This window comes from Chinchilla lanigera, unplaced genomic scaffold (genome assembly GCF_000276665.1).
Source record: "Chinchilla lanigera isolate Chin_1 unplaced genomic scaffold, ChiLan1.0 scaffold00029, whole genome shotgun sequence".
Lineage (NCBI taxonomy): Eukaryota > Metazoa > Chordata > Mammalia > Rodentia > Chinchillidae > Chinchilla > Chinchilla lanigera.
Window position 1 is genome coordinate 18,801,503 of NW_004955430.1, and position 26,266 is coordinate 18,827,768.

General features: G+C 37.2%; 1 protein-coding gene and 1 long non-coding RNA gene across 12 annotated transcripts in view; one reads left to right on the forward strand and one right to left on the reverse strand.

Annotated features, from left to right (window-relative positions):
- The window catches only part of Nek10 (NIMA-related kinase 10), a 234,425-nt gene that overhangs the window by 47,211 nt on the left and 160,948 nt on the right, over window positions 1–26,266 (reverse strand). For 7 of the 11 annotated variants that reach the window (XM_013515620.1, XM_013515618.1, XM_005387500.2 and 4 more), the window contains 5 exons: window positions 11,104–11,287; window positions 10,920–11,006; window positions 9,506–9,560; window positions 516–553; window positions 273–413 (listed from right to left, as the gene is read on the reverse strand). In XM_013515620.1, coding sequence (XP_013371074.1) covers window positions 273–413; window positions 516–553; window positions 9,506–9,560; window positions 10,920–11,006; window positions 11,104–11,287 — 505 coding nt within the window. The remainder of the gene's footprint in view (window positions 1–272; window positions 414–515; window positions 554–9,505; window positions 9,561–10,919; window positions 11,007–11,103; window positions 11,288–26,266) is intronic. The other 4 variants (XM_013515619.1, XM_013515622.1, XM_013515623.1 and 1 more) reach the window with 2 other exon arrangements.
- LOC102015974 lies at window positions 4,737–26,261 on the forward strand. Its single transcript, XR_261430.1, has 3 exons — window positions 4,737–4,814; window positions 14,155–14,305; window positions 25,368–26,261. It is a non-coding gene; the product is annotated as an uncharacterized LOC102015974 (long non-coding RNA).

A 26,266-nucleotide genomic window follows, 5' to 3' on the forward strand; every position in this document is an offset into this window, starting at 1 on the left:
AACTGGTTAATTCTCAGAAAAGAAGAAATTCAAATTTTGGAAAAACACCTATATATATAATATTTTAATCAATAAGTGAACACAGAAAAACATCTCTAATATTTTAATCAAGAAGTGAAATCAAATTTGTGATTTGCTGGATGAACCAAACAGAATTTTCTGGCTATTTGAGTTAAAATGATCTCTTTAACATAATTCAGACATTTCAGGCCCAACTATAATTCTGTGTTCACCCTCTGTGCTTAACATCAACGTGAGCTAATAAGTACTACCATGATCTTTGAGATTTCGAAGAATCACAGCAGGAAGGCTATGGGACTGCCAACCTGTCACTAACTCGGCCTTTAGTTCCTTAACGTGGGACCTGACCATGAAGGGTGGCACTTTCAGAAGTAGGTCAAGAGGCAGCAAAGCTGAAGAAATAAAAGGGGGAAAGGTATGAAACCATAACATAAATGGTACTGAATTTCAGGAAGGTGTGTTGTGTGATTTTACTGCTGCCAACACTCAATTACCTGGTCTTGGTCTTGATCCTATTCCACCAATGAACTCCCTGAAAACACAATGGGAGGCTGTTAGAATGACTTTTCAACTTGAATTTGACAAACATTTACTGAAAGCTACACTCTACTGTGGTCAGCATTATACATATAAATAAAGGTTATTTTGCCTCAACATGTTCTTAAGAGTTTAATAAAGAGAAGAATAAACATATTCTAACACAAAGTAAGATGCACATTCTGCTGACACGTGGAAGAAGTTTATTCCAAAAAGGTTGCTTATAAGTTTAAAGTATGATTCAGAACCTAAAATAATAAAATAAATAAATAAGAACATAAATCTCACTGCCTCAATGATTATCTTGCTACTCTTAAAAATCAAAATTGTGATATTGTATTAAAAAGAAATAACATTTAAATTGTACATAGCATTGTCATGATTTCTTCCTGCTGTCTTCAAAGACAGAAGCTGATGACTATTTTTATGAAATTAGAAGATGTTTGCATTTAAAAAGATCATATTTTTCTTACAGTTTTCATTACTATTAACATTCCTTGTTTGCCTTGCCTCAACATGCTAGATTGCTTGCCCACTTTACAGTTGGTCTTAGAACCTTCTGCCCTGTGGAGGTGGCCTTAAATTCCAGCAGTGATACAGATAAAGTAACCTTCAGTCATGTTTTCCCCACTGTAACCTGAAGCCAATTTCTGAATACTGTAGTTTTCTGTAATGAAATACAAAATATATGTGCACTAATAAGTTATAAGAAACTTACTTCAATCTAATACAATCCAAAAATTATACACTGAACACCTACAATGCACGTGCCAGGTACTCAGATACAAGTACACATAGCTAATAATTCTCCTGCCCCAACTTTCATTTTAATCACAGAATTTTTGATACTTGCAAACAACCCATATCTAAGTGAGTAAATGTAACAAAACTAGCACTTATTTACCTACCACCCAACATCAGTATTAGAATAATACCAATCTTTATGTCTACCTACGCATACCTTCCCCATCCTCTTCCACCTGCTTTGTTCCTCACCAAGCCAGCCCTCCACAGATCCCGTAATTCTGCCTCATTCTAAGCCCAAGTTTCTAGAACCTTGTATTGTAAATTAAATTTCAGAATTTCACACATTTAATATACTCTTCCTAGCTCTGTAATAAGATTCAAAGAAAGAAAGGGATAGGCCTGCCCTCAGAAAGTCCAAAATGGGCACGTCCCCAGCAGTGCCCACGGGTGGGCAGACAGCGTCAGAGCTGGGCTGGAGGGCTAGATGCCCCCCTCTGGTTCCTCACTTCCTGCCTACGCCCCAGGAAATGCTTTCTAGATAACTTCATTTCTTAGCTTTCTGGATGAATCTAGCGCTGTCCAATAAAAATATGATGCAAAAAGTATAAACATAATTTTTAAATTTCTAGTAGCCACATTTTTAAAAAAGAAAAACTGACATTCCTTTTTCCTTATCAAATATACCCAAAATGTTATCATTTTAACATATTTTCCACTTAAACTAACATTAAATGAAACTAGAAATCAGTTCCTCAGTGTACTAGCCACATATCAACTGCTTACCAGTCACATGCGCCTAGCAGCCACCATATTTAACATTCTAGACCCTTCTACAGAAGGTGCTGATCACTGTGCTCACACATTCAACACGACCCAGTGGCACCTCAAGAATCTTACTATCATAAAAGATGAATAAGAATAAATCTTGCAAAAGCTTTAATCCACATTTGTGGATATTTTTGAAGGGCTGATGACCACTTACATGCTGAGTTATCTGGAGGACTATTCCTATTGCCTTGAAGAATTAAATATTTCAAACATTTTTACATATTAAAATATGATAAACAGTGCACATAAGTGAGACATGTGATATAGGTCACCCTGACAATGCTGGGTTGTACAAGCTTCTGACTCCTTTCTGCAATTCCAAATCCCTTTTAGGAAATTTTAGGGAATTTTTCAGAAATCACACATTTAGCCATGAATTCATTCCATAACATCACATTTATTAGGTGCCCACTATATGCAGACAGTATGCTAGGCATGAGAGATAGGATGGTGAGAAGGCCTCCACAGTTTTGGAACTTGCAAGATTGTACAGTGGAAAAAATGATGACTTCTATGGCAATCATATCATTAACCACAAGAAAATGTAGACTTCTGAAACTTCAAAACAAAACTGATTCACTGGGACAAGAAGTGACAGATTTTAATGTGCAATTGCTGGCTCCATAGATGGACAAATGCCTGAACATATGTGGAACCTGAGGGAGGTCTAGGCTGAACCACATGGAAAGTTTACCTCCAGAGAAACTTAATGGCTATCGAGGCTGTTATTTTCCTAACAGCTAAAGCTGCAAAACATAAAAATGATTTAACCCCAAAAGAACATTCCAGACACATTTTCTGGTATAAAGGCTTAACATATTCAAGACTGTGCCTTCTAATAGCTTTAAAATGGGTGCTGAGCAATTGCACTTTAGGCTGATGAAAGTATTTCAAAGACATTTAGGGGTGAGAGGGTTCACATTTAGCAGATCTGGTGTGACCTTATCCCCACAATGCACAAGAATGAATAAATATAAAAAAAAAAACAACAACAAACTGACAGGATGAAAATGAGTGTTAGTCTACAACTTCCACCTCAGATGATTGATTATGTCAGAGTGGAAAATGGAGGTGTGAGCTTTGTGACTTTCTAAATAGATTTTCACCCTAATTCATTGGAGCACAGCTTGAATTATCTGGTTAACTGCTCTGTCAGAAGAGTCCTGGCCATTTATGGTGTTGGATGGTTTAATGGTTGATACGCTGTGTCAACTTGAGAAGTCTAGAAGTTTAACTAAGCAACTCAGCAGGGGGCCAGGATCCTCACTTTGTAAACATTCTCAGCCTGTGCAAGAGGAGGTCACAGAGATGATGTGAGTGCTGCACTATCACTAGGGGGTGTTAGCCTGCTTACAATATCAGGGAAGAAAGGAGACTTGTTCTCTCCCTGCCCTTTTGCTCTTGTTGCTTTTGCTGTCCTCTACCGCCTTGAACTGTTGCCCCTGTGCCACGCCACTCCACGTGGAGCCAGCTGTTTACAGACTGAAACTTGTTCACAAACTGTGAGCTAAAGAAACCTTTCCCTCCTTCATTTTTGGTGTCAGGTATTTTGTCTCAACTATGAGAGAAAAGTAAAAAGACAGAGGGTCACAAACATTCGCAGTCATTTCGATATACAAAGACTGAAGGTGAGAGATAAAGCTCTAGAGTTCTGTGCCTCATAAGAATTCCTTTAACTATATCTCTCAATAAAGAAAATATTTCCTCACACATTATGGGTACATCACTTCATTTAATCAGAAAAAGTAGCCAATGCTACTTGATGCTGATAAGAAAAAGAAATATTTCACTTTATGCTATGAGATGTTTGGCTCATAATATTAAGAAAATATGTTTTTAGGCTCCTATAATCACACCATAAGAGCTAAGTGGAATTTTACAGCTGAAAGTCTCTTGCAGGCAGTGACATTCATAAGCATATGCTGTCTGAATAAGTGACATTATGTAGAGTTGAGCTCTCATATTCAAGAAAGGCTTGCATTTACCTGTTAGAGTGGGTATGACAACAAGAAAGGGGTATAATGCTCCTGTGGCATTCCACTCACACTGCAGTGACAGCTAGAAACAAGCAAGAAGCCACAAAAGTCTAGAACTGTCACAGAAATGGAATAATGGTCTCACTGACAGTCTCGTGTTGGGTTTTGTTGTGGCTGTTTTGCTTTGCTAATAAGACTGCTGGGTTGTGACACTGGCAGCTAGGCTAAAGTAGTGATCAAACAGCACTTATTCAGTGGGAGTAAAACTACATGCGGTTTGTGAAAGAGGGGTTGAGAGAAAATAGGCACAAGTAAAAATAAGCGAGGCATCTGCTAAAAAGAAGGAAGTGTCACAGGTCTTGAGATGACACGGGAAACTTTCTGGTCCATTTCTGACGAACATTCACAATCAGCTCTTTACACAAAGGCTGAAGTCAGGAGCACACCCTTAAATAAATTTATGCATATACTAACTTATCAAAGAAGTTGTGAACCACAGGCATCTCTGCTACCACAAACATCCGATGTCTCAAACTAGCCTGCCAACTATGCTCTGTTGCCGAGGCAACAGGAGGCAAGCAGGCATGAAGAAATCTTGTTGCCTGAGCAACAGAATCTTAAAAAGAGGGGAGCAGAGAGAGGGAGAGGAAAAAGAATGGGTCTTATGCTGTGTCTATGGCAAAGGCTATAGATTTAAGCCAGCAGGTAAGATTTAAGCCAGTCCTCTATAGGGGGAAAGAATTTGTATTGAGATAACAGTCATTTGTCTATTAATTAAGAAGCATTTGTGGATTTGTGGCATCTCTATGCAATAAATGTGCCCGGGAAAATACAAAGATAAAACAGACATAGTATGGTGCATGCCTGGTACACAGAATTAAATATTTACTACCTGAATATTCTCTTTTTTTTTTGAGATAGGGTCTTGCTATATTACCTAAGCTGGTCTTGAACTCATGGATGCAAGAGATTCTCCTGCATCAGCCTTCCAAATAATTGGGACTACAGGCATATACTACTGTAGCAAGTTCAAATGAATATTCTTAAGAAAGCCATTAATTATATAACGAGCAAAGTTCCCTAGTATCTGAATGTGATAGTTCTAGGTTGAAGCTTTTATTTGCCTTACCAAATTCCAATGTAAAGGATAATTTTAATTGACATAAAGTGCTGTGACTTACTGAATTAGAAATATATATAACAACCAATAGAAACTATATAATAAAAATTGACGAAACTCTCAGGTGTAGTTGGCAAATTTTCCCCTTTCTGTGGGTTGTCTCTTTGCTCTGTTGGTGGTTTCCTTTTTTGTCCAAAAGCTTTTTTTATTTAGTATGATCCCATTTATTGATTCTTGGTGTTATTTATTATACACAACTGAGGTTCTATTCAGAAAGTCCTGGCCTGCACCTATTATTTCAGGAGTTTTACCTACTTTATCATGTGGCAACTCAAATGGAGGACTAATATCTAGAATATCTAAAGAACTTAAAACACTAGATTTCCCAAAATAAAAGACCCAATAAAAAATGGGTAACTTGAGTGAATAGATACTTCCTAGAAGGTGAAGTGGAAAATGGCAAATAAATACACGAAAAAATGATCAACACCACTGGCCATTAGAGAAATTCAAATTAAAACAACATCTGAGATTGTAGCTTACACCAGAAAGAATGGACGTCATCAAGAAATCAAATAATGACAAATTCTGGTGATGCTGTGGGGAGAAAAATCCCTTCTGCATTTTCATTGGGAATGTAAACTACTACAACTGCTATGGAAATCAGTATGTAGATTTTTCAAAAAAAAAACTAAAACTAGAAATTGCTTTGACCCAACTATTTCCCTTCTAGGTATATTCCCAAAAGAGTTAAAGATTTCCTATTACATACACACCCATGTTTATAGCAGCACAACTCACAGTAGTTAAATCTTGGAAACAGCCCATCTATCCACCAACAGAGAATGGATAAAGAAAATACACAATGGAGTACTACCCTACTATAAAGAAGGATAAACTTGCATCATCTGTAGGATAATGGGTGCAACTAGACACCATAATGTTAAGTGAAATAAATCAGACACACAAGCTCAAGTATTGCATGATCTCTCATATATGAGAAACCCAAAATATAAATAATTTAGAGTGAATAGAAAACATGGAGATAGATCTTTTGCAAATGGGAGGAGAACCAAGAGATGAGAGGTAGGGGGAAAGGAAGAAGATTATGTAGAAAGAATTAAAATGTGTTGTGTACATGTACAAACTCACCACAGTAAGCATAATCATATGTAGTGCAAATCTGTACTAATAAAAAATTTAAAAATTGGAAAACTTGATGGGTAAGTTGTTTTGGTTTGACTCGGTTTGGTTTGGTCTTTGAGATAGGGTCTCACTATGTAGTTCAAGCTGGCCTTGAACTTACTATGTGGCTCAGGCTGACCTTGAACTCATGGCAATCCTCCTGCCTCAGCCTCCTGGGTGCTGGGATTATATGCATGCACCACCATGCTTTTGTCAAGTCCATTCTTAATTATTTCCTGGCAAATAGTAATGCAAGTATCAGATTTTAGATCAAATTTGAAAATGACTTAAGTTAAAAATTTCAAAGGGACTTATCCTCTTGTGGTCTTGCTATTAATCATATTCCTAAAAAAACTCACAGGATGATTGCTTAGACCACTGGGGTGCCTTCTAGTTCTCATGCTATATTTGCTTTCTCCAGTCTCCAAATTTCAGTACTTCTTTGAAGAGACAGATGCTGCTCTTCTAGTTCCATTTACTGTGTTTTACCCATTTTCCTGGCTCATTTGCCTAAGACAGCCTAGCCCAAGTTATTAAGGAAGTAGTTCAATTTTTTTCAGTAGACAATTAATTGGTATATGTATGGCTCCTAATATCTAAGGTTACCAATGTGAGAATTTATGCCTAAGCTTTCTCTCTGAACTGTTTAGCCAGGGTCAAATCTGAATTCTAGACTGTAGAAGCTGCTCTCCGTTCAGACCTGTATTTCCCTGCGCATCTGCTCTTTGGAACCAACTCCTTTTGTAAACGCTGGCTGGGGGCCCACTGTAACTGTCACATGGTTTCAGACATGGAAGAGAATAGCCAAAAATTCTACAAGCCATATTTAGATTTATTTTTACTCTATTACATAACTTTGCTATCTCCTTTGATATTCAAGTTTATCAATTAATCTTGTAAATATTTGTAGGATGAGTTCACATTTCACATCAATAAATGAAGAAACATAGGAAAATACTAAAAATATCAGATTGAAAATAACTTTAGCTTTACTTATTGGCACATTAAGAATTATAAGTGCAATTGAGAGGTGTCTCCTTTTACTTCAAAGAAAGCTCGGGGATCACTGGAAGCATGAAAAAATTATCAATGTTTTCTCCTCTTACTAGACATGCCTTTTCTCATTTTTTTTTCTCTTAAAGTCTACCTTTATCTTGCATTACAGTGTGAACTCCTTGAGGGAAGAGAGGTTGGTTTAAACCAGTTTGTGTTGTCTTATGTCATACTGCACATACTGCACACCCTATCTGGAACACATCTCTACAAGTGTTGGTCTAGGTCAGGTCTTATTCACCTTACCTCATACTTTCTTCCATGTACAGGCCATTTTCCATCTGGTAACATGGTCATAAACTCAAGGTAAGACTCACTCTGCAATATGCCTGCCTCAGACTGAATTGTCCCTATCTACAGATTCCAGTTGGCCCAATTGTTGTAAAATATTTAAATAATAACTAGTGGTTTTTTTGAAAAACTTATCTCAGATCTAAAATGAACAGTATATATGTTTCTTCTGATTTTGAAGAGTTGACACCAACTGTTGTGATTCCCCAATTTTCCCCACATTGGACCTGATTCACCTCATCATTTTGCTCTATACAAATCCCTAGAAAAGGCCAGGTCCTTGGCAACCCACTCAGGACCCTTTCTGTCTCTCTCTCTGACAGAAGTTTTCTTTCCCCATAAATATATTCTGGTGTTAAAATAAAAAGACACCAACTGAAATTGGTGACACCAACTGAATTTGAATTCCCGCAAATAAAATTTTCTATGAATCCTTTTAGGAAATAAAAGTATAATTATTTGCCAATTCCAAGGTTCCTAAATTCACCTGATTGGAAATTTCCACTTTAGTATAAAGTTCTTTCACTGAGGAGTATGGCCCTGTGTCATAGTTTGCTTCTATAATGCCCACTGCCCAGCACTGACATTCTGCGTGGTCCCAGCCTCAACTGCTGCCCTAGCCTCTGACAGTCCCTCTAGCCATTCAGTTCTGTTATCTCTACTGGACCATCCCAGCTGACCAGACTCCTGAAGCCTGGGCAGTCCTCTCAGCAGTAGCCTAGAACATCATCTCACAAACAGACATCCTTTCACTACTTCTCTAGCTTAATTGTATCTTGGTCTCTCTTTATCCAGACACAGAAAAATTTAGACATCTCCCTCACTCTTCTCCATCTTTGCCAGGCCTACACTTCCAGCTCCGCACTGCTGTGTGACTGTAGGAATTGACTTCTCTTTCCTTCTCTAATCTCCTCTCTATTGCCTCTTCACTGAAGTCTCAAGGAAGTCTTTAAGAAGTCATCTAGAAACTAGGGGGCGGTTTCCACCAAATGTTCCCTATAAACTAATTCTGTTAAGTCACTCCCCATTTCTTGAACTTCCTACCTCTGGAAATTCTCAAGAGTACCACAACCAAGCATTCCATCCTCACCTCAAGACACCAAAACTGTTCTCATGAACAGTCTCATGAAGGTCATCAAGAACTTGCAAAGCCCAAGTCTACTAGTTTGTTTCAGTCCTTACTCTAAAAGACAGGTGTCACTGATAGAACTAGTTGTCCTACAGTAATTTCTCCTTGCTGTTAAAAGGGAACATCCCAAATAAATCCCACCAACTTCTGCAGCAAAATGTGGTCAATGTAAGGACATTCTGCCTAGATGTGTAAGAGCAGAAGTGATGGGTAAAACATCTGGCCACATCTAAAAGGAAAGGATCCCCCTTTCCTTTTCTTGGCCATAGTTGTCATAAGGATTAGACATATAAACTGGAGATGTAGAAGAACAAGCCACAGTTCCAGGTGATGTGACAGCCCACAACTGCCCTACAATTTTGACCCATGTTGAGCTCAGAAAGACTTTTTGGCTGATGGCCACTAGCTAGAAAAAGGCAGAGCTAGGATAAAACCCGGGTCCAAGCTTAGCACTCTCTCCAGCATGCTACCTGGTAAACTGTAGTAGGGTCTGGGCGGAAAGATCCACACAGCTTCTCTTTCCATGTGTCTGTGGTGACTTCTGGCAGTCGGTTCTGTCACCAGCCTCTCAGCTCTGCAAAGCCTAAAAATACTTCTAAGAGATCTATCTCTACATACCTCGTTTGGGACTGCCTTTCTCCTCCGGAAGCACTAAAACTTCTCTTTAAAATGCCTGCAACAAGAATTTAAAAATAACTATATTATTTCCTCCACAAATATTTTTTAAATGCTGTATTCTTTTTATCATGAAAGCCTCAGCTAAAATATAATGTTACAAATTACTATTTACTTGACAGGCTTGTTTAAGGCCTTAGTTCCAAAGAAAAGATGCTAAGCAAACAAAAATAAGCTGTTAATAGTCTTCCTAAAACCTTTCCCAAGACAGCTACAAGCTACTACATGTAAATTTTAGGATCTACTTGCTCTTTCCCATTTCCCTACTGCCCCTTCCTACCACTGTTACCCGGGGTTAACAACACTGAACTCATCACAAAACAGTAATGACCTATCCCTAGAGTTTGTTAGACATGTCTATATGGAAGAAAAGGTTTTCATATATTATATTCATGTTTTCCCAGTTGCAAATCAAACCATTTTATCAAGCAGGCAGAAATTTACAGGGAAACTAGGACAAGGAATTGGAAATTGTGATTGTCCCAGAAAATCTGGAAGATCTAGTTACCATTTTGATAGACTAATTAAGCTTTTAAAAGACACAGAATGTAGCTAACTCCTTAGGGTTCTATTTTGATCCGTAGACTACTTTAAATCTTCTCTTTTGAGATTTTTTTCAGGATCTAGTCACTGAGAGAAAGAATTTATATTTAATTTATTTTTAGAGTATTTCTATGTCTGTTTTATATTCTATCAATTTTCTTTTTAAAAGATTTATTTTTTCTCCATTTTCTATTTGAATATCTTTCAACTTCAGGCCTGTTGAGTATATTTGATCCTATCTTTCCTTATAATCTTTCAATTCTATCTAAATATATCTTTTCTTTTTCTTTCCTATTCCAAAGTAAAATTACTTTCTTATTTCAAATTAATACTAACATTAAGCTGCATTTATATATCATATTTGTCATAGTAGTAAAATATCCAGAAATTTCTTCTACTTTAGTGTTTTGAAATATAATACATCCTCTACATTAATATGAATAAAATTGCACAAAAGTTGTCTGTCCCAAGCCTAGTTCCTTCTATGCATTTGTAATTCCTCTAACCAATGCAGTCTTAAAGGATTACTTCTATCATTTGTGTAGCTATTTAGCCATCTCCAAATAAGTTATCTCCGTTTCCCAGTAAGAGCTTCATTTGCCCGTAGGAATAACAGAACTATCCCGATAGCTGAGGGACTACAAAGTCATGGTGTTTGCTGGCCTCTGACCCCTGGAGGAGACACAGACTTACCCGCCCCAACTAGTGCTGCACCTAAAAAACAAACCAGCTCCAGGATACGCATATGGTATGACTCCAAACCACTACCTGCTAGACTCCCACAACATGTAAAGAACTTGTAAAGAGAGCTTACTGAATGTAGAGTCTTTCAAAGGGCTTGAGCTCAAGCTGCTGGAGTTATCCGAAATGTCCAATTCATCATCCAGCTCTGAATATATATCTGCACATCAATACAAATAAAAAAGCAAATGAACTTTGAAACAGAAAGGAGTCAAGAGTGCATTCGTGCTGGCATGACGCCCTCTCTGCAGAAGTACCTTTCTCGATAGTGTCCAGGTTGAAGTTGTCCTCAGAGAGTATTTCATCACAGGCCCTGTCTTCGTCCTTCCCGCAAGGTGCCTGGAAGCCTTCAGGGGCCAGATCTGTGCTTTCTGAAAGCTCGCTTTTCAGGCTGGCTGCCCCACTGCTGTTGCTACTTAAGCTCACCTTCTCGAAGGTTTCCTGGAAAGAGAAATTCAATTTCTAACTCCTTCTTCCTTTTTCCTTTCTTTGTAGTACTCAAAGCTTGTTAAAATATATATTGAGATGTTTAAAATGATGCCATTATAAATATTTAATGCAGACATAACCTGAGTAGTTCCACCTATACACCTTAAGGGATTTACTCAGTCCAAATATACAAGAAAATACAAGCTACCACGGGACAAAAAAGATGGGAAGTATAAAAGTGCTCAGTAACAGCACTAAAAATCTGGAGCAAAATTGTACCTCTAAGGCACAGACTAGCAATGCAGCAGAAATTTCTCTCTTTTGAATTTTTTCTAAAATATTTACTATCAAATCCTCTAAGCACCATAGCAAATAAATAAGGCTTCTTTTCTTTAAAGGAACACTAGTAGCAGACAAAACCAGACCACAGTGAGAGATTAGGTTGCCTAAAACACGAAGAGCACCAATAAAGAAGTTTCTCGTGACTGTCTGCCTCACACTCTGAAGAATTCACCATGGGCTTCTCCAAGGTTTGCCAAAGTGAAGGGGAGCATTTCTACCGTGATACCATGCCAGCAGCAGCATCTGCCCATAGGATTCGCTATTCCCCTAAACTATAAGATTAGAAATTGAAAAATACAGCTAAATTTCAGTAAAAATAAAGATAAAAGATTAATGCATTTAAATGCTGGCAGCTCTTGTTTTTCTAAGAAAAAGTCATTGAGGAAGGAACTACATGTGACTCAAGCAAAGTACCCCTTGTTTCTTTATGCAGAGAATTCTCAGTACCTCAGGTGAAGATTCTTTTGAGGCTGTCGGGCTAAGCAATACTGACAAAACTAAGGCACAGATCAGGAAGACAAAAAGACGATGGAAGAAAAGGCACAGAAGAGGAAAGGATGACAGTTAAAGAGTGTGAGAAGAAAGCAAAAGGCCACATGTACTGAAGTAGGGAGAGCTCTCATGAATTGTGTCACATCGTTCAGTAGCAAATCTACCCCCTCTTCTGTACCAAAAGCCTGCAAGAAGGAGCAAAGCCAGTGTGAGAGGCAAGTTGTGTGCTACTTATCTTTTACTTCAGGTATATTCCCGACAATTACAGTGACTGCTTAAAATGTCATAGTGGTGAAGTTTGCAGATGAAGAAAACCTAAATCCATACAGGTAAGTGAAGTCAGAAGTAAATCTATAAATGTTCCTATGGGTTCAAATTCTGCAAACAAGACAAAATGTAAAGAACACCAAAAAAATTGTGCATTGCAAACTGTCCATTTAACTGCTGTTGCTTGTCTCTTTTCCCTGAAAATCTCTTCAATGTTCCTCTCTTCAGACTTTTTACTAGGTTTGTTGTTTTGTTGAAGTTATAGGCAGTCGGAGAAATACCTTCACTTTAATTTTCTCTGAGTAATTCTTCAACCAATGTTCAAAGTCTCCTTTTATAGCTCAGAAGTGTTAATTCCTCTGTCTTGGGTCTGTTCCAATGTGCTAACTTAGAACCCTAGATAAGAAATGCTTGGGCACTCTGCAGCAGGGCTGGAGATATGCTGCTCAGGAATTTTCTCAGTTCCTAGGGTAATAGGGATTTGTAATGTCAGTCTCGGTTTTGCCAATACCTAACCCCTAACACAAAACCCATAAGCTTCTTCTGGGCCTTGAAACTTTACTGCAAACTCACTCATCCTCTTCTACGTCCACCTGTTTTTTTCCCCAAGCCCAGGAAATTCTCCTTCCTGTAATGATTCTCAGCTGATGTCATTAAAACTTTACCTAGAAATAAACACCCAGTTTAGGGCCTTCTCCTTCCCATCTTTTTATTGTAAATTAATCATCTACTCCCCTGTTCTAAACCACAGTTGGCCTTTACAACCCCCTAAACCGTATACATCCAAGATGGCCAGGGTTATCAATGTCAGAATAAGGTGAGAGAGAATTATCAGGTTGAAAAACTTTTCACTGCATTAATGCAATTAGATGAGGGAATTCATACATCTCTAAAACTAGCAAAACTTTAACAAAGGATTGTCTCTCTTAGGAGCAGGCATGGAATCTGGGTACGGTGGCACACACCTGTTATCCCAGTGGCCCTCAAGACAAAGATGGCCGGATTGAAAGTTTGAGGCCAGACTGAATAATACAACAAAACTCGTATCTCTCTAGAGAAAGAGAAGGGAAGGAGAGGGGAGGGGAGCGGGGGAGAGAGAAGGGAGGGGAAGAGTTAAGTAACAGGTATGGATAAGAAATTAGAGGAAGACATTTTTCTTTGAACAGCTGAAAAGCAGGGAAAGCTGTGAGTTCTGAGTCAGGCAATTCCTGATTTAAAGAGGCTGACTTGCAGCCAAGACCCAAGATCCAGCTGGGTTGTAAATCAACAGTCACTTGTAACTGCCAAATTCTGACAAAGGGGAATTCACAATCTTAGATGCTTTTTCAGACTCTGGAAGCATAGAAGATATGGTAAGAATGTGTAGTTGTTTTTATTTAAAAACCTATACATGTATAATAATCTATTGCAGCAGTATTTGTTTCAAAACATCAATATAATTTTTGTTCTTGCTATAAACCATATGCCACTGTACGACACATTTTCCCTAATGTGATTTCTAGAGTTTTTATTGTGAATATCCAACTTTTTATCTCAATCACTCCTTGAAGAATTGGATTTTAAAGGCATTTAGTCCATTTAAAATCCTTCAGTGACTTCCACAATGTGTGAACATAGCAAATGCTTTAAAAGAAAAAAAAAAAAAAAAAAAAAAACCCAAAACAAAAAAACAGTGCTTTGTTAAGTCAAAGGGAAAGGACCAGAAAACATAAGCGAAGTCCTTATCGAATGAATAGGTTTTGTAAATTCTCTGTCTGTTATTGTGCCCCTTTACCCAGGAAGTCTACATGGTGAAGTTGCTCTAATGGCTGAAGGGACCGCATGCTGATACACTTCTAGGTGGGAATGGGCGTCCATTTTCCTCGTTGCCATTTGCACATATGAGAAGCTGCAATGCTCATTCATCTCAGCGACGACCATTCAGCAATGGTAGGATGCCTGTCTCTCCCAGCAGCCACTGGCTAGCGGGAGATGGGTGAATATTTCTGCTTTAACTGTTGAACCCTTTGTGATGTGCTCAGAAGACGTCTCCAACAAGCACATATGCCCACCAAGGAATTTAGGTTAAAAGAAAAAGTGCAGCGTTTAGGGATGGAATTTGACTGCTATCACCATTTTTATATTGTAACTACTTACAACTTTTAAAGGACTAGGAGAGAAAGTTAATTAGATTTGGGGACAACTGCCCCTCCTTGGAATGGATGGACCTATTCCGAGTATTAATACAGCAGCAAGGAGAACACAATGTAAATCAGACATAAAATTATCACTGGCATGGAAATCAGCACTAGTATAGAAGACACTTCCTGTCACAGTACTGGTATAGGCACAATTACGTTTAGCTCAGCTTTGCTCATTACATTTTTATGTGTGCAGCAGATCATCATACATTTTTAGTTGAATAGCAACTCTAACAGAAACAGGCTGGCATTGCCCAAATTAACAGTGACAATGGGAAAGAATGAAGAGAGTTTATTTTATGAAAATTAGTACAGTTTTTAAAATTTCTCACAATGCTAGTTTTATAGAGAGAGGGGAAAAAAGAATATAAAACATAACACCAGCTGTCTCTCATAGATGCTTTACTTTAGACCCACAGAAATGCATTTGAGACACAGTCTCTGTACAGTTCAGGCTGGCCTTGAACTCACTACGTAGTCCAGGCTGACATCAAGCTCTCAGCAATCCTGCTCTCTCATCCTTCTGAGTACTGGGACACAGGCATGTACCCACATCCAACTGTTTTTGTGCTTTAAAATATTCATCCTCTACTAGCTTTATCTTCACCATTCTCTTCCATTAATTTAGTAATTAGTGCCCTTGCATACATACATTTGGAGCTACCAGGGGATTGACAGAAATTCATCTGGCTGAGGTGATCTTTTTTCAGTGACAAAGCACATTCTATGCTTTTCAAGAATGACAGCACAAAGAAAATCCAAAATAAGAGACAGGTCATTAACTGTACACTCTTGTAAGTAAATTTAGCCCCTAAATTTCAAAATATTTTTTCAAAATTGGCCAAGATGGTCAGATCACTGAAAGGGCCACAGCTGAGGAGCTCCAGCCCAGGTCTCTCCTTGGGAGACTGGGGTTTGCCAGTTCAGAGAGGTGAGCTAACGGAGGACTGGAGCCTGTGGAAGACAGACGAAATCTGTCAGCCCTGATCCTAAATGTTTCCCTTCTCCCATATTCCATATATCAAGTCAGAGAACAACAGTTAAAAATCAAACTAAAAAAATGGTGTTTTGAACCCTAAAATCAGCTAAATTTATAAGGATTATACACTAAAGGGATTTTTTCAAGTTTAAATCTTACTTCTATTTTATATTGAATTTCTTCACAAAAATATTCACAATGCTAAAAATTTTGCTGCAGTAGTTACAGTGTTACTATCATTACTCTTAGAAATTCTTTAAAACACTAGAACATATTAATAAACTATAACTAAAATAAATTGGGTAATGAATTGATCCTTACAAGTCAATCTAAAAAAAATTATAAAATTTTCTGCCACTTAAAATGCTTCACTGCTACCCCATAATTAACCTAGTATCAAGAATGGATGAGTTCTCCGTTACTCTTAATACAAGTACACATTTTCTACAAGTACAAAAACAAAGAGGAGGCAATGTGATAATCTGAAAATGTATTTGTTAAAATTACAGAAGATAAATGTTGCTATCAGCCATGTCTAGAAGACTGCAGACTAGTACGGGAATCAAACTAAATACAAAAAGGATGATCGAAAAATACAGTGAACATTTACTTTTTAAAAAAAAATTATTTTGCTATTAATTTCCCTCAAAACACTTGCACCACGCTTCCAGCATACTTATCTCACCAATCTTTCCTCTTTCTGAATCAGCGGAGGTCTTCTTTTATGAGTGTCTTTATGGGGTATGATCAAAAACCTGGTAAATGCTGCTGCCCAGCACCATCCAATAGAGACGTAGGGTTCTAAAAACGGTACAGTGTGTCCTCACCCCCCTTAATCACTGAATTTGGTACCATGTGACTTTTGCCTTTTTGCCAAAGTCAAAATGGGAAGTAATGAGAAGTAACCATTTTTAATTGATTCTGGGTAATCAAGGCAGCACAAGTAAAGCCACTCACCAGGAAGGACTTCCAGAACTGCTACAGCAACTGGCAAGAACAACAAGCTGTGTCTGAAGCGAGGGGAAGCGGCCAGGAAAATGTGTCTGAAGTCAGGGGAGTGTTCTGAGGGAAATTAATGGCAGTGCTTCTTCCATCATCATAAAAATTTTTAAAAATTTAAACATACCCTGATTTTCAATCATACTCTGTATATAACAATATCTGAAAAAGCATTTCAGATGAGGCCAGGTTTAGGTCATTTCATTTAATACATAAAAGAAACAATGCACAGAGATCCATTAAATGGGCGAGTTTTAAGGCACTCTAATTTAGACTTTCCAAAAGTAAGAAATGCAATTGAAAACCGGCAATGCTTAAGACATTCAAAAGTATAGCATGAATCCCCCAAAAAAACAAAACAAAAAAAAAAAAAAGAAGAAGAATTATGCTACTAGGGGCTGGGGATTTAGCTCAGCGGCACAGCACCTGCCTGGCAAATGCGAGGTTGTGAGTTCGATTCCCAGTACCAGGAAAAAAAAAACCCTAAAAAACAAAACAAAACTAAAGTATAGCATGAGACATGAGTGGTATCATGAAAACAAACCCCCAAAACTAGAACCCCCACTTGCTGTTGCATTTTTATCATAGAATTATGTACATAAGGAAAGGTCTGGTTCTTGCTAATCTGCGCACTTACCACATTATGTGCCAGTAGAGAAAAAATTTAAAATCAAGGAAAATAGTCACCACCGTCTTTTGCTTGGAACACCGCAGTCTTTCCTTACACAATCTCCCTGCTTCCACCCCTAACGCTCAGGAGTCTATTCCTATACAACATACAGTTGTATCATTTTTTTTTATTTTAAAGAGAGAGAAACAAACAATAAAAACAATACTGAATTTCCAAACAAGATGAAAGGAAATTAACAGTGGTTATTATACTGTATATTGTTTAAACATGTCCCTTTCGCTTGCTCAAAACTCACACATTTGAGTCCATCCCATGGGCTATGGCATCCTCACCTCCTCCTGTCTCCCTCTGTAGACTTCTGTTTTGCTCCTTGAGCTGAGCAGGCAGGTGCCCACCTCAGGACCTTTGGACATACTGCTCCATCTGCCACCAGTGCTGGGTCCTTGGGGCTCACTCATTACACACTGGTGCATTTGCTCAAATGGGATGCAATTATAGGAGTTTTCCTTGATATCCCTATTAAAAATGTCTCTCTCCCCATATCTACAACTTCCTATTACCTTGACTTCTTTTATTTTGTCTATATAACTTACATATATTTTTAACTTAGCTATTATTTATCTTCCCCAGCTATTAAGTAGGTGGCTTTTATTTTGTTCACTACTGAAACAGAAGAACAGATACAACCCAGAAAAATACTCAATGAATTTTGTTCAATTATTGAAGTAGAAGATTGATTTTTTTGAAAAACTGTAAAAATTTTCTCCATGCTAAAATGAGTGGTCAGTAATTACAATTGTTGCAGGATTTTTTTGAAGAAACTAGCAAACTTATTTTAAAGTCAATAAGGAAGGACTGGGAATATAGCTCAGTGGGGCGGCACCTGCACAGCAAACTCGAGGTCCTGAGTTTGATTCTCAGTACAAATAAATGAACAAATAAAGCTCAGAAGGAAATGCTACAGACCTAAAATAGGCAAATCAAACTTGACAAAGAAGAACAAAGTTGAGAAACTTGCATAACCCAACTTCAATACTTATTAAATAGCTAAAAAGCAAAAAATGCAGTTTCAGTGAAGCAGAAGGAATAAGTTTTCAAGAGGGCTATTGTAGACCATAGTGACTGTATTATAATAACATCCTGTAGCTTTGAAAAATGTTGTAAGAGTGGAATTTAAGTCTTTTACTACAAAAACAATAACTATATAAGTAATCCACTTGTTAATTAGCTCAATTAATATATATACACACTCACACATATATATATATATTCCAAAACATCATGTTGAACACAATTTTTAAATTAAAAAGAAAAGCATTTTATAAAACCTATTACAGTCAAAACTGTGTTTTTGGCCTAAAAATAGATATAACATCAATGGGATAGAATGGAGTCTAGAAATATATATATATATAGAAAGAGAGACACACACACAGTTTTTAAAAAGATGCCAAGCAAAATCATAAAGACACCAAGCAAAATCAATGGGCAAAGATGAGCTATTTTGAGATCATGTTGGAAAATAATGGATACCCATACAGAAAAAATTCAATGTCTTTATTATTCTATATACAAAGCCAAAACAAAATAGACCACAAACTTGAACATAAAAGCTGTAACCACAAAATATTTGCAAATAAAAATGAGCCTGTTTCTGCAACCTTGAAGTAGGCAACATTTCTTCTTTAATAGGCTCCAAAAAGCCCTGACAAGGATAAAATAGAAAAGACTGACAATACCAAGCATTAGCAAAGATGTGGAACAAGTGGAGCTCTCACATGCTGCTCCTGAAAGTATTAACTGGTACAACTTTGGAAACTGGCAGTTGCTTTGATAGTTAAACATACAACTACCTGTGACCTAACATTCTATTCTTAGATATTTACCTAAGAGTAATGAAAACATATCCACAAAATGACTAGGAAGAAAATTCATAGCAGTCTAAATTATAACAACCCAAATTTAGAAACAAGGTAAGGGTACATCAAAAGAAGAATACAGAGAATATAGTCTATCATACTATTTAATACTACCCTATAATGTAAACAAATTACGATACGTGCAACATAAATGAATTGCAAAGACATGTCACGAGAAAGAAGCCAGTGGCAAAAGAGTACACATATTAGATTTATACGAAGTCTCACCACAGTCAGTAGTACTCTACAGTAACAGACAGCATAGCAAACTTTGTCCTGGTAGAGAGCTGCACAGAAAGGCAAATGCAGAAACTTTCACAGGTAATGCAAATGTTCTGACTCTTGTTTTGGGTGGGGGTAATACATGTGTTAAAAGTCACTGCAGCCAGCTCTTAGTGATTCCCACATTCTACTGTATGTAAATTATGTCAATTACAAAAGGGAAAGGGGAAGATTACACAGTGGGTGCAAGACTGTTTCCGTATCCATGTGGAAGCCCACAGGATGCTACTATTTCTTTTCTCAAAACATTTCCAAACCAAATCATGATATTTTCTTGTCCTTCTTTCCTTGCATCATTACTTGTTGCATTTTTGCAGCCTTGGGGGAAATTCAGTCAACAATTAACCAGACAATAAAAACAAATATGTTCACGGAAATATTGTCCTTTAAAATACATCATTTTCTACATGGCTTAATTTAATCTCAGCAGAGGACTGCAGACACATGCATTTAGCAGTGTGCTCAGCAATTCTGAATGGCATATGGTATAATAAAAATAAAGCAATTCAGATAAATAAATAGCATATCTTTGAAGTGTACACTAAGAAAATGAGAATCTGGATCCTTACATCTGTTCAATTAAATGGTCAACCATAAAAATATGTGAGAAAGATGCTAAGCAAAAAATATCAAAAAGCTGTCAATAAATTTGGCTTAAAACACATAACAGATCATACTAGAAAATTATACCAAGAATCCTATAATGAAGTGAATTTCTGCAGTGTTGGTAAATTTTAAAATTAATCTTTGCTGATAAGTGTTATAATGGCTGCTTTGTCTTCCAATGTACATGGAGTTTAAAATGACATTTCTGTGTGCTGTGTTTCAGCTGTTTGACAATATCAAATTATCAAAAAAATCTTTTTCTTAATTCACCAAAGCTAAGAAAATATTCCTAGAACTCACTGTATGAACATTTACTCATCATTTTAAGCATAGGATAATGTACGGAGATCAGACGCCTGGGGCTGCATTTGAAAGATAATTTTGGTAGAAATGTAGAGGGTGGCTAAGAGTGGGAGATAAATCCTAGATAATCTGAGTGGAACTGATTCAATCGGGTGTGAGGGGGAAATCCAGGTACAGCCAGAAAAAACTGATCCTCCCGAGAAGTTTCATGATGGTCAGAATGACATATACAATGTGGTTGATTGAGCATTCAACAGGCCAGAGTCTTTGTCTACCTTTGTGGCTGTGGTATCTTTAGTACCTGGAATACTAGCACCTAATGACAGACACCTGGGATAGGAGAGCAGCAAGAAATGAAGAAGGTGGCCAAGCTGGTGGGGCTAAGACAGCGCCCCCATCCCCAGTGGAGTCCTAATGGGCCATGTGTTACAGCAACAGGAACCCAAGTCTCCTGCCTTGTCCCACGGTGAATGAGAAAGAGCACTGGTGCTGTCTGGCAAATTCACCAGCCCCTCACTTCCTTGGGGGACATAGAGAAGAGTTCTTAATCTTAAACTAAGGATGCCACCAAGAAAGTCACAATCAGACCCCAGGAGACAAGCAGGAACTGAGGCATCATGGGTCCTCCACTGGGCCGAAATAAACCACACTGAGAAGAGAGGCTGAGTGACAGACACTATAAACACTGAGCAAGAACAGAGGTTAGTGTTATGAAATCAGAGATAGGTTCACTTCATCTGAGGTTAGCAGAAGCCAACAAACCGAGGAAGGGGTCACAGAGAACCGCTGTCCCCTCGATTGACATGGGGTTGCTTCAGCTTCTTCCTGCACCTCATTGCCATCTTGAGGACGGGAGACAAAGAAGAGAAACCTTAAAATGGGAAGGAGAGTGATAGCATTGGAACTGGCCACGTGTTCCACCTACCGTCGTCAGTAGAAATAGAACTTCAGAACAAAATCGTGTATGACTACAGAAATAAAGATAACATTTTTGCATGGTGGATTTTTTCCCAAATTCATATGAAATGAAAAACCATGAGGCTAAATGGGGCCAAATCAAGGCAAGTTCAAGGAGAAAAGCAGAATGTTGAAAGTTAAGAGGCCAGGGATAAGAGGAAAAAATGAGAAAGAGTATTCAGACAGGTAAGATGGAAACCAGAGCAGAGAAGAGCGGTGAAACCAAAGAAGAACAAATATCAAGAAGGGGGCATGGACAACCAACAAGAACTAGCTTTTAGTCTGGAAATTTGCTTGCTTAGTGCTTTGGAGAATTCGAGTATTTAGTCCACTATACCCACAGGATTAAATTCAAACACCTCAGCGAGGTATTCAACCTTTCACCATCTACAAAAATTTTTTCCCCTAGACTTTTAAAACTATCCCTATAAAAAAACTATTGTTTCGTATACTAGGGAGACATTATGATGTTTACACATGTGATTCTGATTTATTTCACTTATGAGTATGGTTTCTAGTTGCATCCATTTACCTATAAAAGCCTCAAGTTTATCCTTCTTTATAGCTGAGTAGTACTCCATTGTAAGAATACATCTTTTCTATCTGTTCCTTGGTTGATAGACATGTGGGTTGTTTACAAGATTTAGCTATGACAAACTGTGCTGCTATAAATGTGTCCCTAGAGTAAGAAACTCAGAGAGTAAATAAGATCCAAAAGGTACACTGGATATAGTGAAAGGGAAAGAAACTGCTCAAAAGGAAAGAAAAACTGAGATGGGGGAAAGAAGAATAGAATGAAAGCGGGGGGAAGATATGTATATATTCATAAGCTAGCTAAGATAACTCTACAACTAATTTCTATTAGTTTGTTGAAAGGAACTGTTAGTGCTTATATTGTCTGATCAGTTTTGCCTGCCTGTATCTGGTAATCTGAGCAACTACTTTGAAGATAACAATATGCAATATAATAACCATTGTTCATTTCCTATCATCTTGTTTTGAAATTCCACATTATCTTTATTGAGTTTTCTTTTTACTTTCTTCTTTTTTGTCTCTTTAAAATAAAAAGGAAAAGAAGATTCATTGTAAGTCAGCAAACCTAAGTGGTAGTCCTTGGATAGGCCAGAACTTGCAGCTTGACCATAGGCATGTCTCTTATCTTCTGGCTTCCTCTCCCTGTCTACTAAATTAAAGAATACAACAATACTATTGCTAAGTCTTCATTCTTAGTCATGAGTGAGCTACACATGTATGGCTGGAGTTTCTAAACTTTTGATGTTTTTTTCCATCCATGAGTGACTTGTATATTCAGTGATCAAGCTCTGATCTTCCCTGCTTGCTATGGGAGCTTCGCTAAATGTCTTTGCATATCTCATTGCTGTTTACTCAAATTCTCCTCTGTCCTTAGAAATCACCTCCTGAAAATGCTTATCTCTTTTGTCCTCCTAGGCACAGTATAAACTACAATGGGACCATTGTAATTTTTTATAATCCTCAGATTATCACACACGATACCTTACATTCAGAAGACATTCAACAAATTCTTGTTATTTCAGTATTCATTGGACACTGTAAGCATTTTTAATTTTTCTGTCTCTGTGTTGCTCCCTGAAAAGTGCTTCTGGATGTGAAAGCAGTTTCCAAAATAGTAAACTAAATAAACGAGTAGAAAGAAACCACCTTTCAGCTTTAAAATGGGAGGTAAAGATAAACTTCCTGCCAAACATTGTTGAAGGAGAAGCAGTAATTCCTACAAATCTCACACCATGAGAAGACACTTCTGTTATGACTACTCTCAGCCTCCTGAAATATTCAGCTCAGTTCCACCTGTGCACATAGGTATACTCTTTATTCATTTTGTAAATATTAGTTTAAAGCTGTATCCTCAAAATTCCAAAACAGTGAATGAAATGGAAAGTATTCCTTTGATCTTCCAGATTTTTTCCAGTATGGACTTTTTTAGTGGTCATCCTTCTATTAGCTGGTGAAGACCAAAAGAGTGTACCTTTTAGATATATCTATGCTAATTTTTCTGTCTCAGATATAAAATAATATCTGAAGGTAATGATTCTATGTATTCAACACTTTATCAACAGCACCAAAATACTCATCCTGGTTTTAACTATTATAGTACCACAACACTCTTTATTATAATATCATTTTAATTATTGACATTTAAGTAAAAATTTTTCCTTGTCTTATTTTGAGTTATTCTTATTATTCTCACCTTGGTGCTTTCTTCATGGTCTCTTATTTTGAGCTACCAAAATTAAAGGTTACCGTTCTTCAAAAGGAATGTTTTACTTCACTTTCCCAGTGGGTAAACCATAGTACACAAGAGTGAACTGTATTAGTGAAGACTTCTCTCTCCTTTAGAAATATACATTTGTACTTTTCTTTAGTAGCCCATTATAAAAATTGCCATAATTAATAAGCTAAAATGTGAAAGTAAGCATGAGCCTTAAATACTTCTTATTAATTATTTGCTTACCAACTAATTTGTAAAATTTCAGTAATTCACAGTGGATCTCTTTATTGATGCTGAAAATTCATAAAGTTTCACAGAACCCACTAATTTCTCTTCCATTTGACTATCATCTATCATTGGATCATGTAACTGCACCACTGAAGTCAACTGCTCTGGAAGAATATGTTACTATATTTGAAATGAAACAATCATCATACTGCTTAAGAAAAAAAAGGGATAACATTTTACACCTATAATTTTTCTGGCAACACTGGTGCACATGCTTTAAAAAATAATAATTGGCACCCAGTGAGGAGGCCAGGTAACTGTATGCTTTCTTTTGATAAAATACAATAACATTTCTTGCTTCCTTCTTTAGTAAAGTTGGATTTTCCTTTTAATTTACATATGATTAATCTCAAAAGGAAAAATTATCAGTACACTTAAAACAGTGCATAAGGAGAAGGTATTACACGACTCTAAAGCAGTAATACAAGCTTGGCTTTGAAGTTAAGCATTTCTCCATGGCCTATAGAAAACTGAATGCCCCAGGAGGTCACTGCTTGAGGTTGGTTACAACAGGTGATCATAAATGTGTTTCAACTGCATGACTGAAACACATAACTTGGACAGATTAGCATTAGTCAGCAAGATGCACCAACAAACTACTCCTTTAACAGATTTTCTTGTTTTATATCATTGATGTTATCTTATCATTTTATACAACTTTTCAAAGTTGCAAAGTATTTTCAAACACATTAACTTATTTAACCCTGGCATCTTCTGAAACAGGTATATCCCCCCCCCAATTTATAGGGTAGGGTTCCACCTGAAGACCCTCATAACCCTTCTCTTGACTTTCAAAACTGGCCATGACCTGAGAGTTAGGTTTCTATAATTAAATCATCCTCCAAATACAAGTGAGATAATGATGAGTGAAATGATATGGTATCTGGGATTTGCTTCAAAATAATCTGGGAAAGGCAGGATGGGGAAATAACTGACACAGGTTTAGTGACAAGTAGTTAATTGTTGAAGGTGGAAGATGGGTACAGGAAATATACTTTGCCTTTAAATTTGAAATTCTCCATGATAATGATTTTTTTTAAGAGCTAAGATGTAGAAAATAAATATTTAAAATGATCTTCCTCAAGGTGTTCTGCTAAAGATAAGAGGATTTCTGATGTTAGATTTCAAACTAACACTACCCACCTTCATATTGGCTGGAACCGGAAATTGGTTAAGTGACTTTGCAGTGCAGAATTTAATAAAAGGCTCCACATATGTGAGATACATAGAAATAGTGAAATCTCTTGCATTTTTAGTCTACTAAGAATATTTGGGAATCAATATGACATACATAGAATGATGTGTTTCTTATTGTTACTTAGCCTTTACTAAGTAGGCCACAAAATAAGAAGCAAAGTGAGCTCTAACTGCCTGTGCTCAAAGAGAGCTGTAACTCTAAGTTATATGCTGCTAAACATAACCCAGAGCCTTAGAAAATCATCACAGATTGCTCTGTGAAATTACAGCTAAGCTCAGCATTTAAGGCAAGGAAAATGAAAGACTATCTCTCAAAAAAATAATTGCACTGAATCTTCAACTCCTGGCTCCCAAATACCTCCAGACAAACCCACTAAACAATAGTACTTTCCTTCTTTTCAGAAAAGAATTCACTGGAAATGTTGTTATTCAAGAAATTGGAACCACCTCTTCTTTGAAATCAGCATCTTATGTAACTTTCTGAACTGAAGTACATCAAATCCTTAGGATCTTGGGAAGAAATTTAATGACCAGGCACCCTGGCCAAAAAACAAAAGAAAGAAAAAATGAAAAGGAAAGAAGAAAGAAAGCGCTTTATGATCCTTTATGCCTTGCACCCTACCATAAGAATAGAAGTAAAGAAGATCTACTGGGCTGAAGGGCCCAGTACCAGGTCCCTACTGGGGGTTCCCAGAAGGGTAGATCGTGAGTCAAGATCACAGTAAAAACACAGAAGAAGAAAAATAAGGACCTCAGCAGCAAGGACCTCGCTGGCATTATCACTTGAACATGTGCAAGTTTGTAGTTGCCGCATCACTTCTTCAGCCTATATTCACAAATACATTTAAATATCAAAACAATCTAAAGGCTACTGGCAAGAAAAACTTTTAAAATTCCAACTTGAAACTAGTAACAACATCATCACCACGAACAATAATGAAAGCAACTAAATAAGACTAGTAAGAAGATTTGAAGAAACAAATGTTATTTCTGTCTCTGAATTAACTCACATTTCTATCCATGTTCCCAAAAGATGCAATCAGATTGCTGAAGGAAGTAAATATAAGCAGTCAGTGCTATTTATACAAAGACCATAATTTAAACTTGAAGAAATGCTAAAAGGACTTTTAACACCTCTGATTTTGCAATGTACAGTAAATTCTGGATTTGTTTTATGGAAGGTCAGTTATATTATTTTAGTTTTCAGGTATCAAACATTTTTTACCTATAGATTAATTATCCTTGAAACAAGCAGGAACAGCTTCAGGACAGCCTATCAGAGGGCGTTATGGAGAGATCGA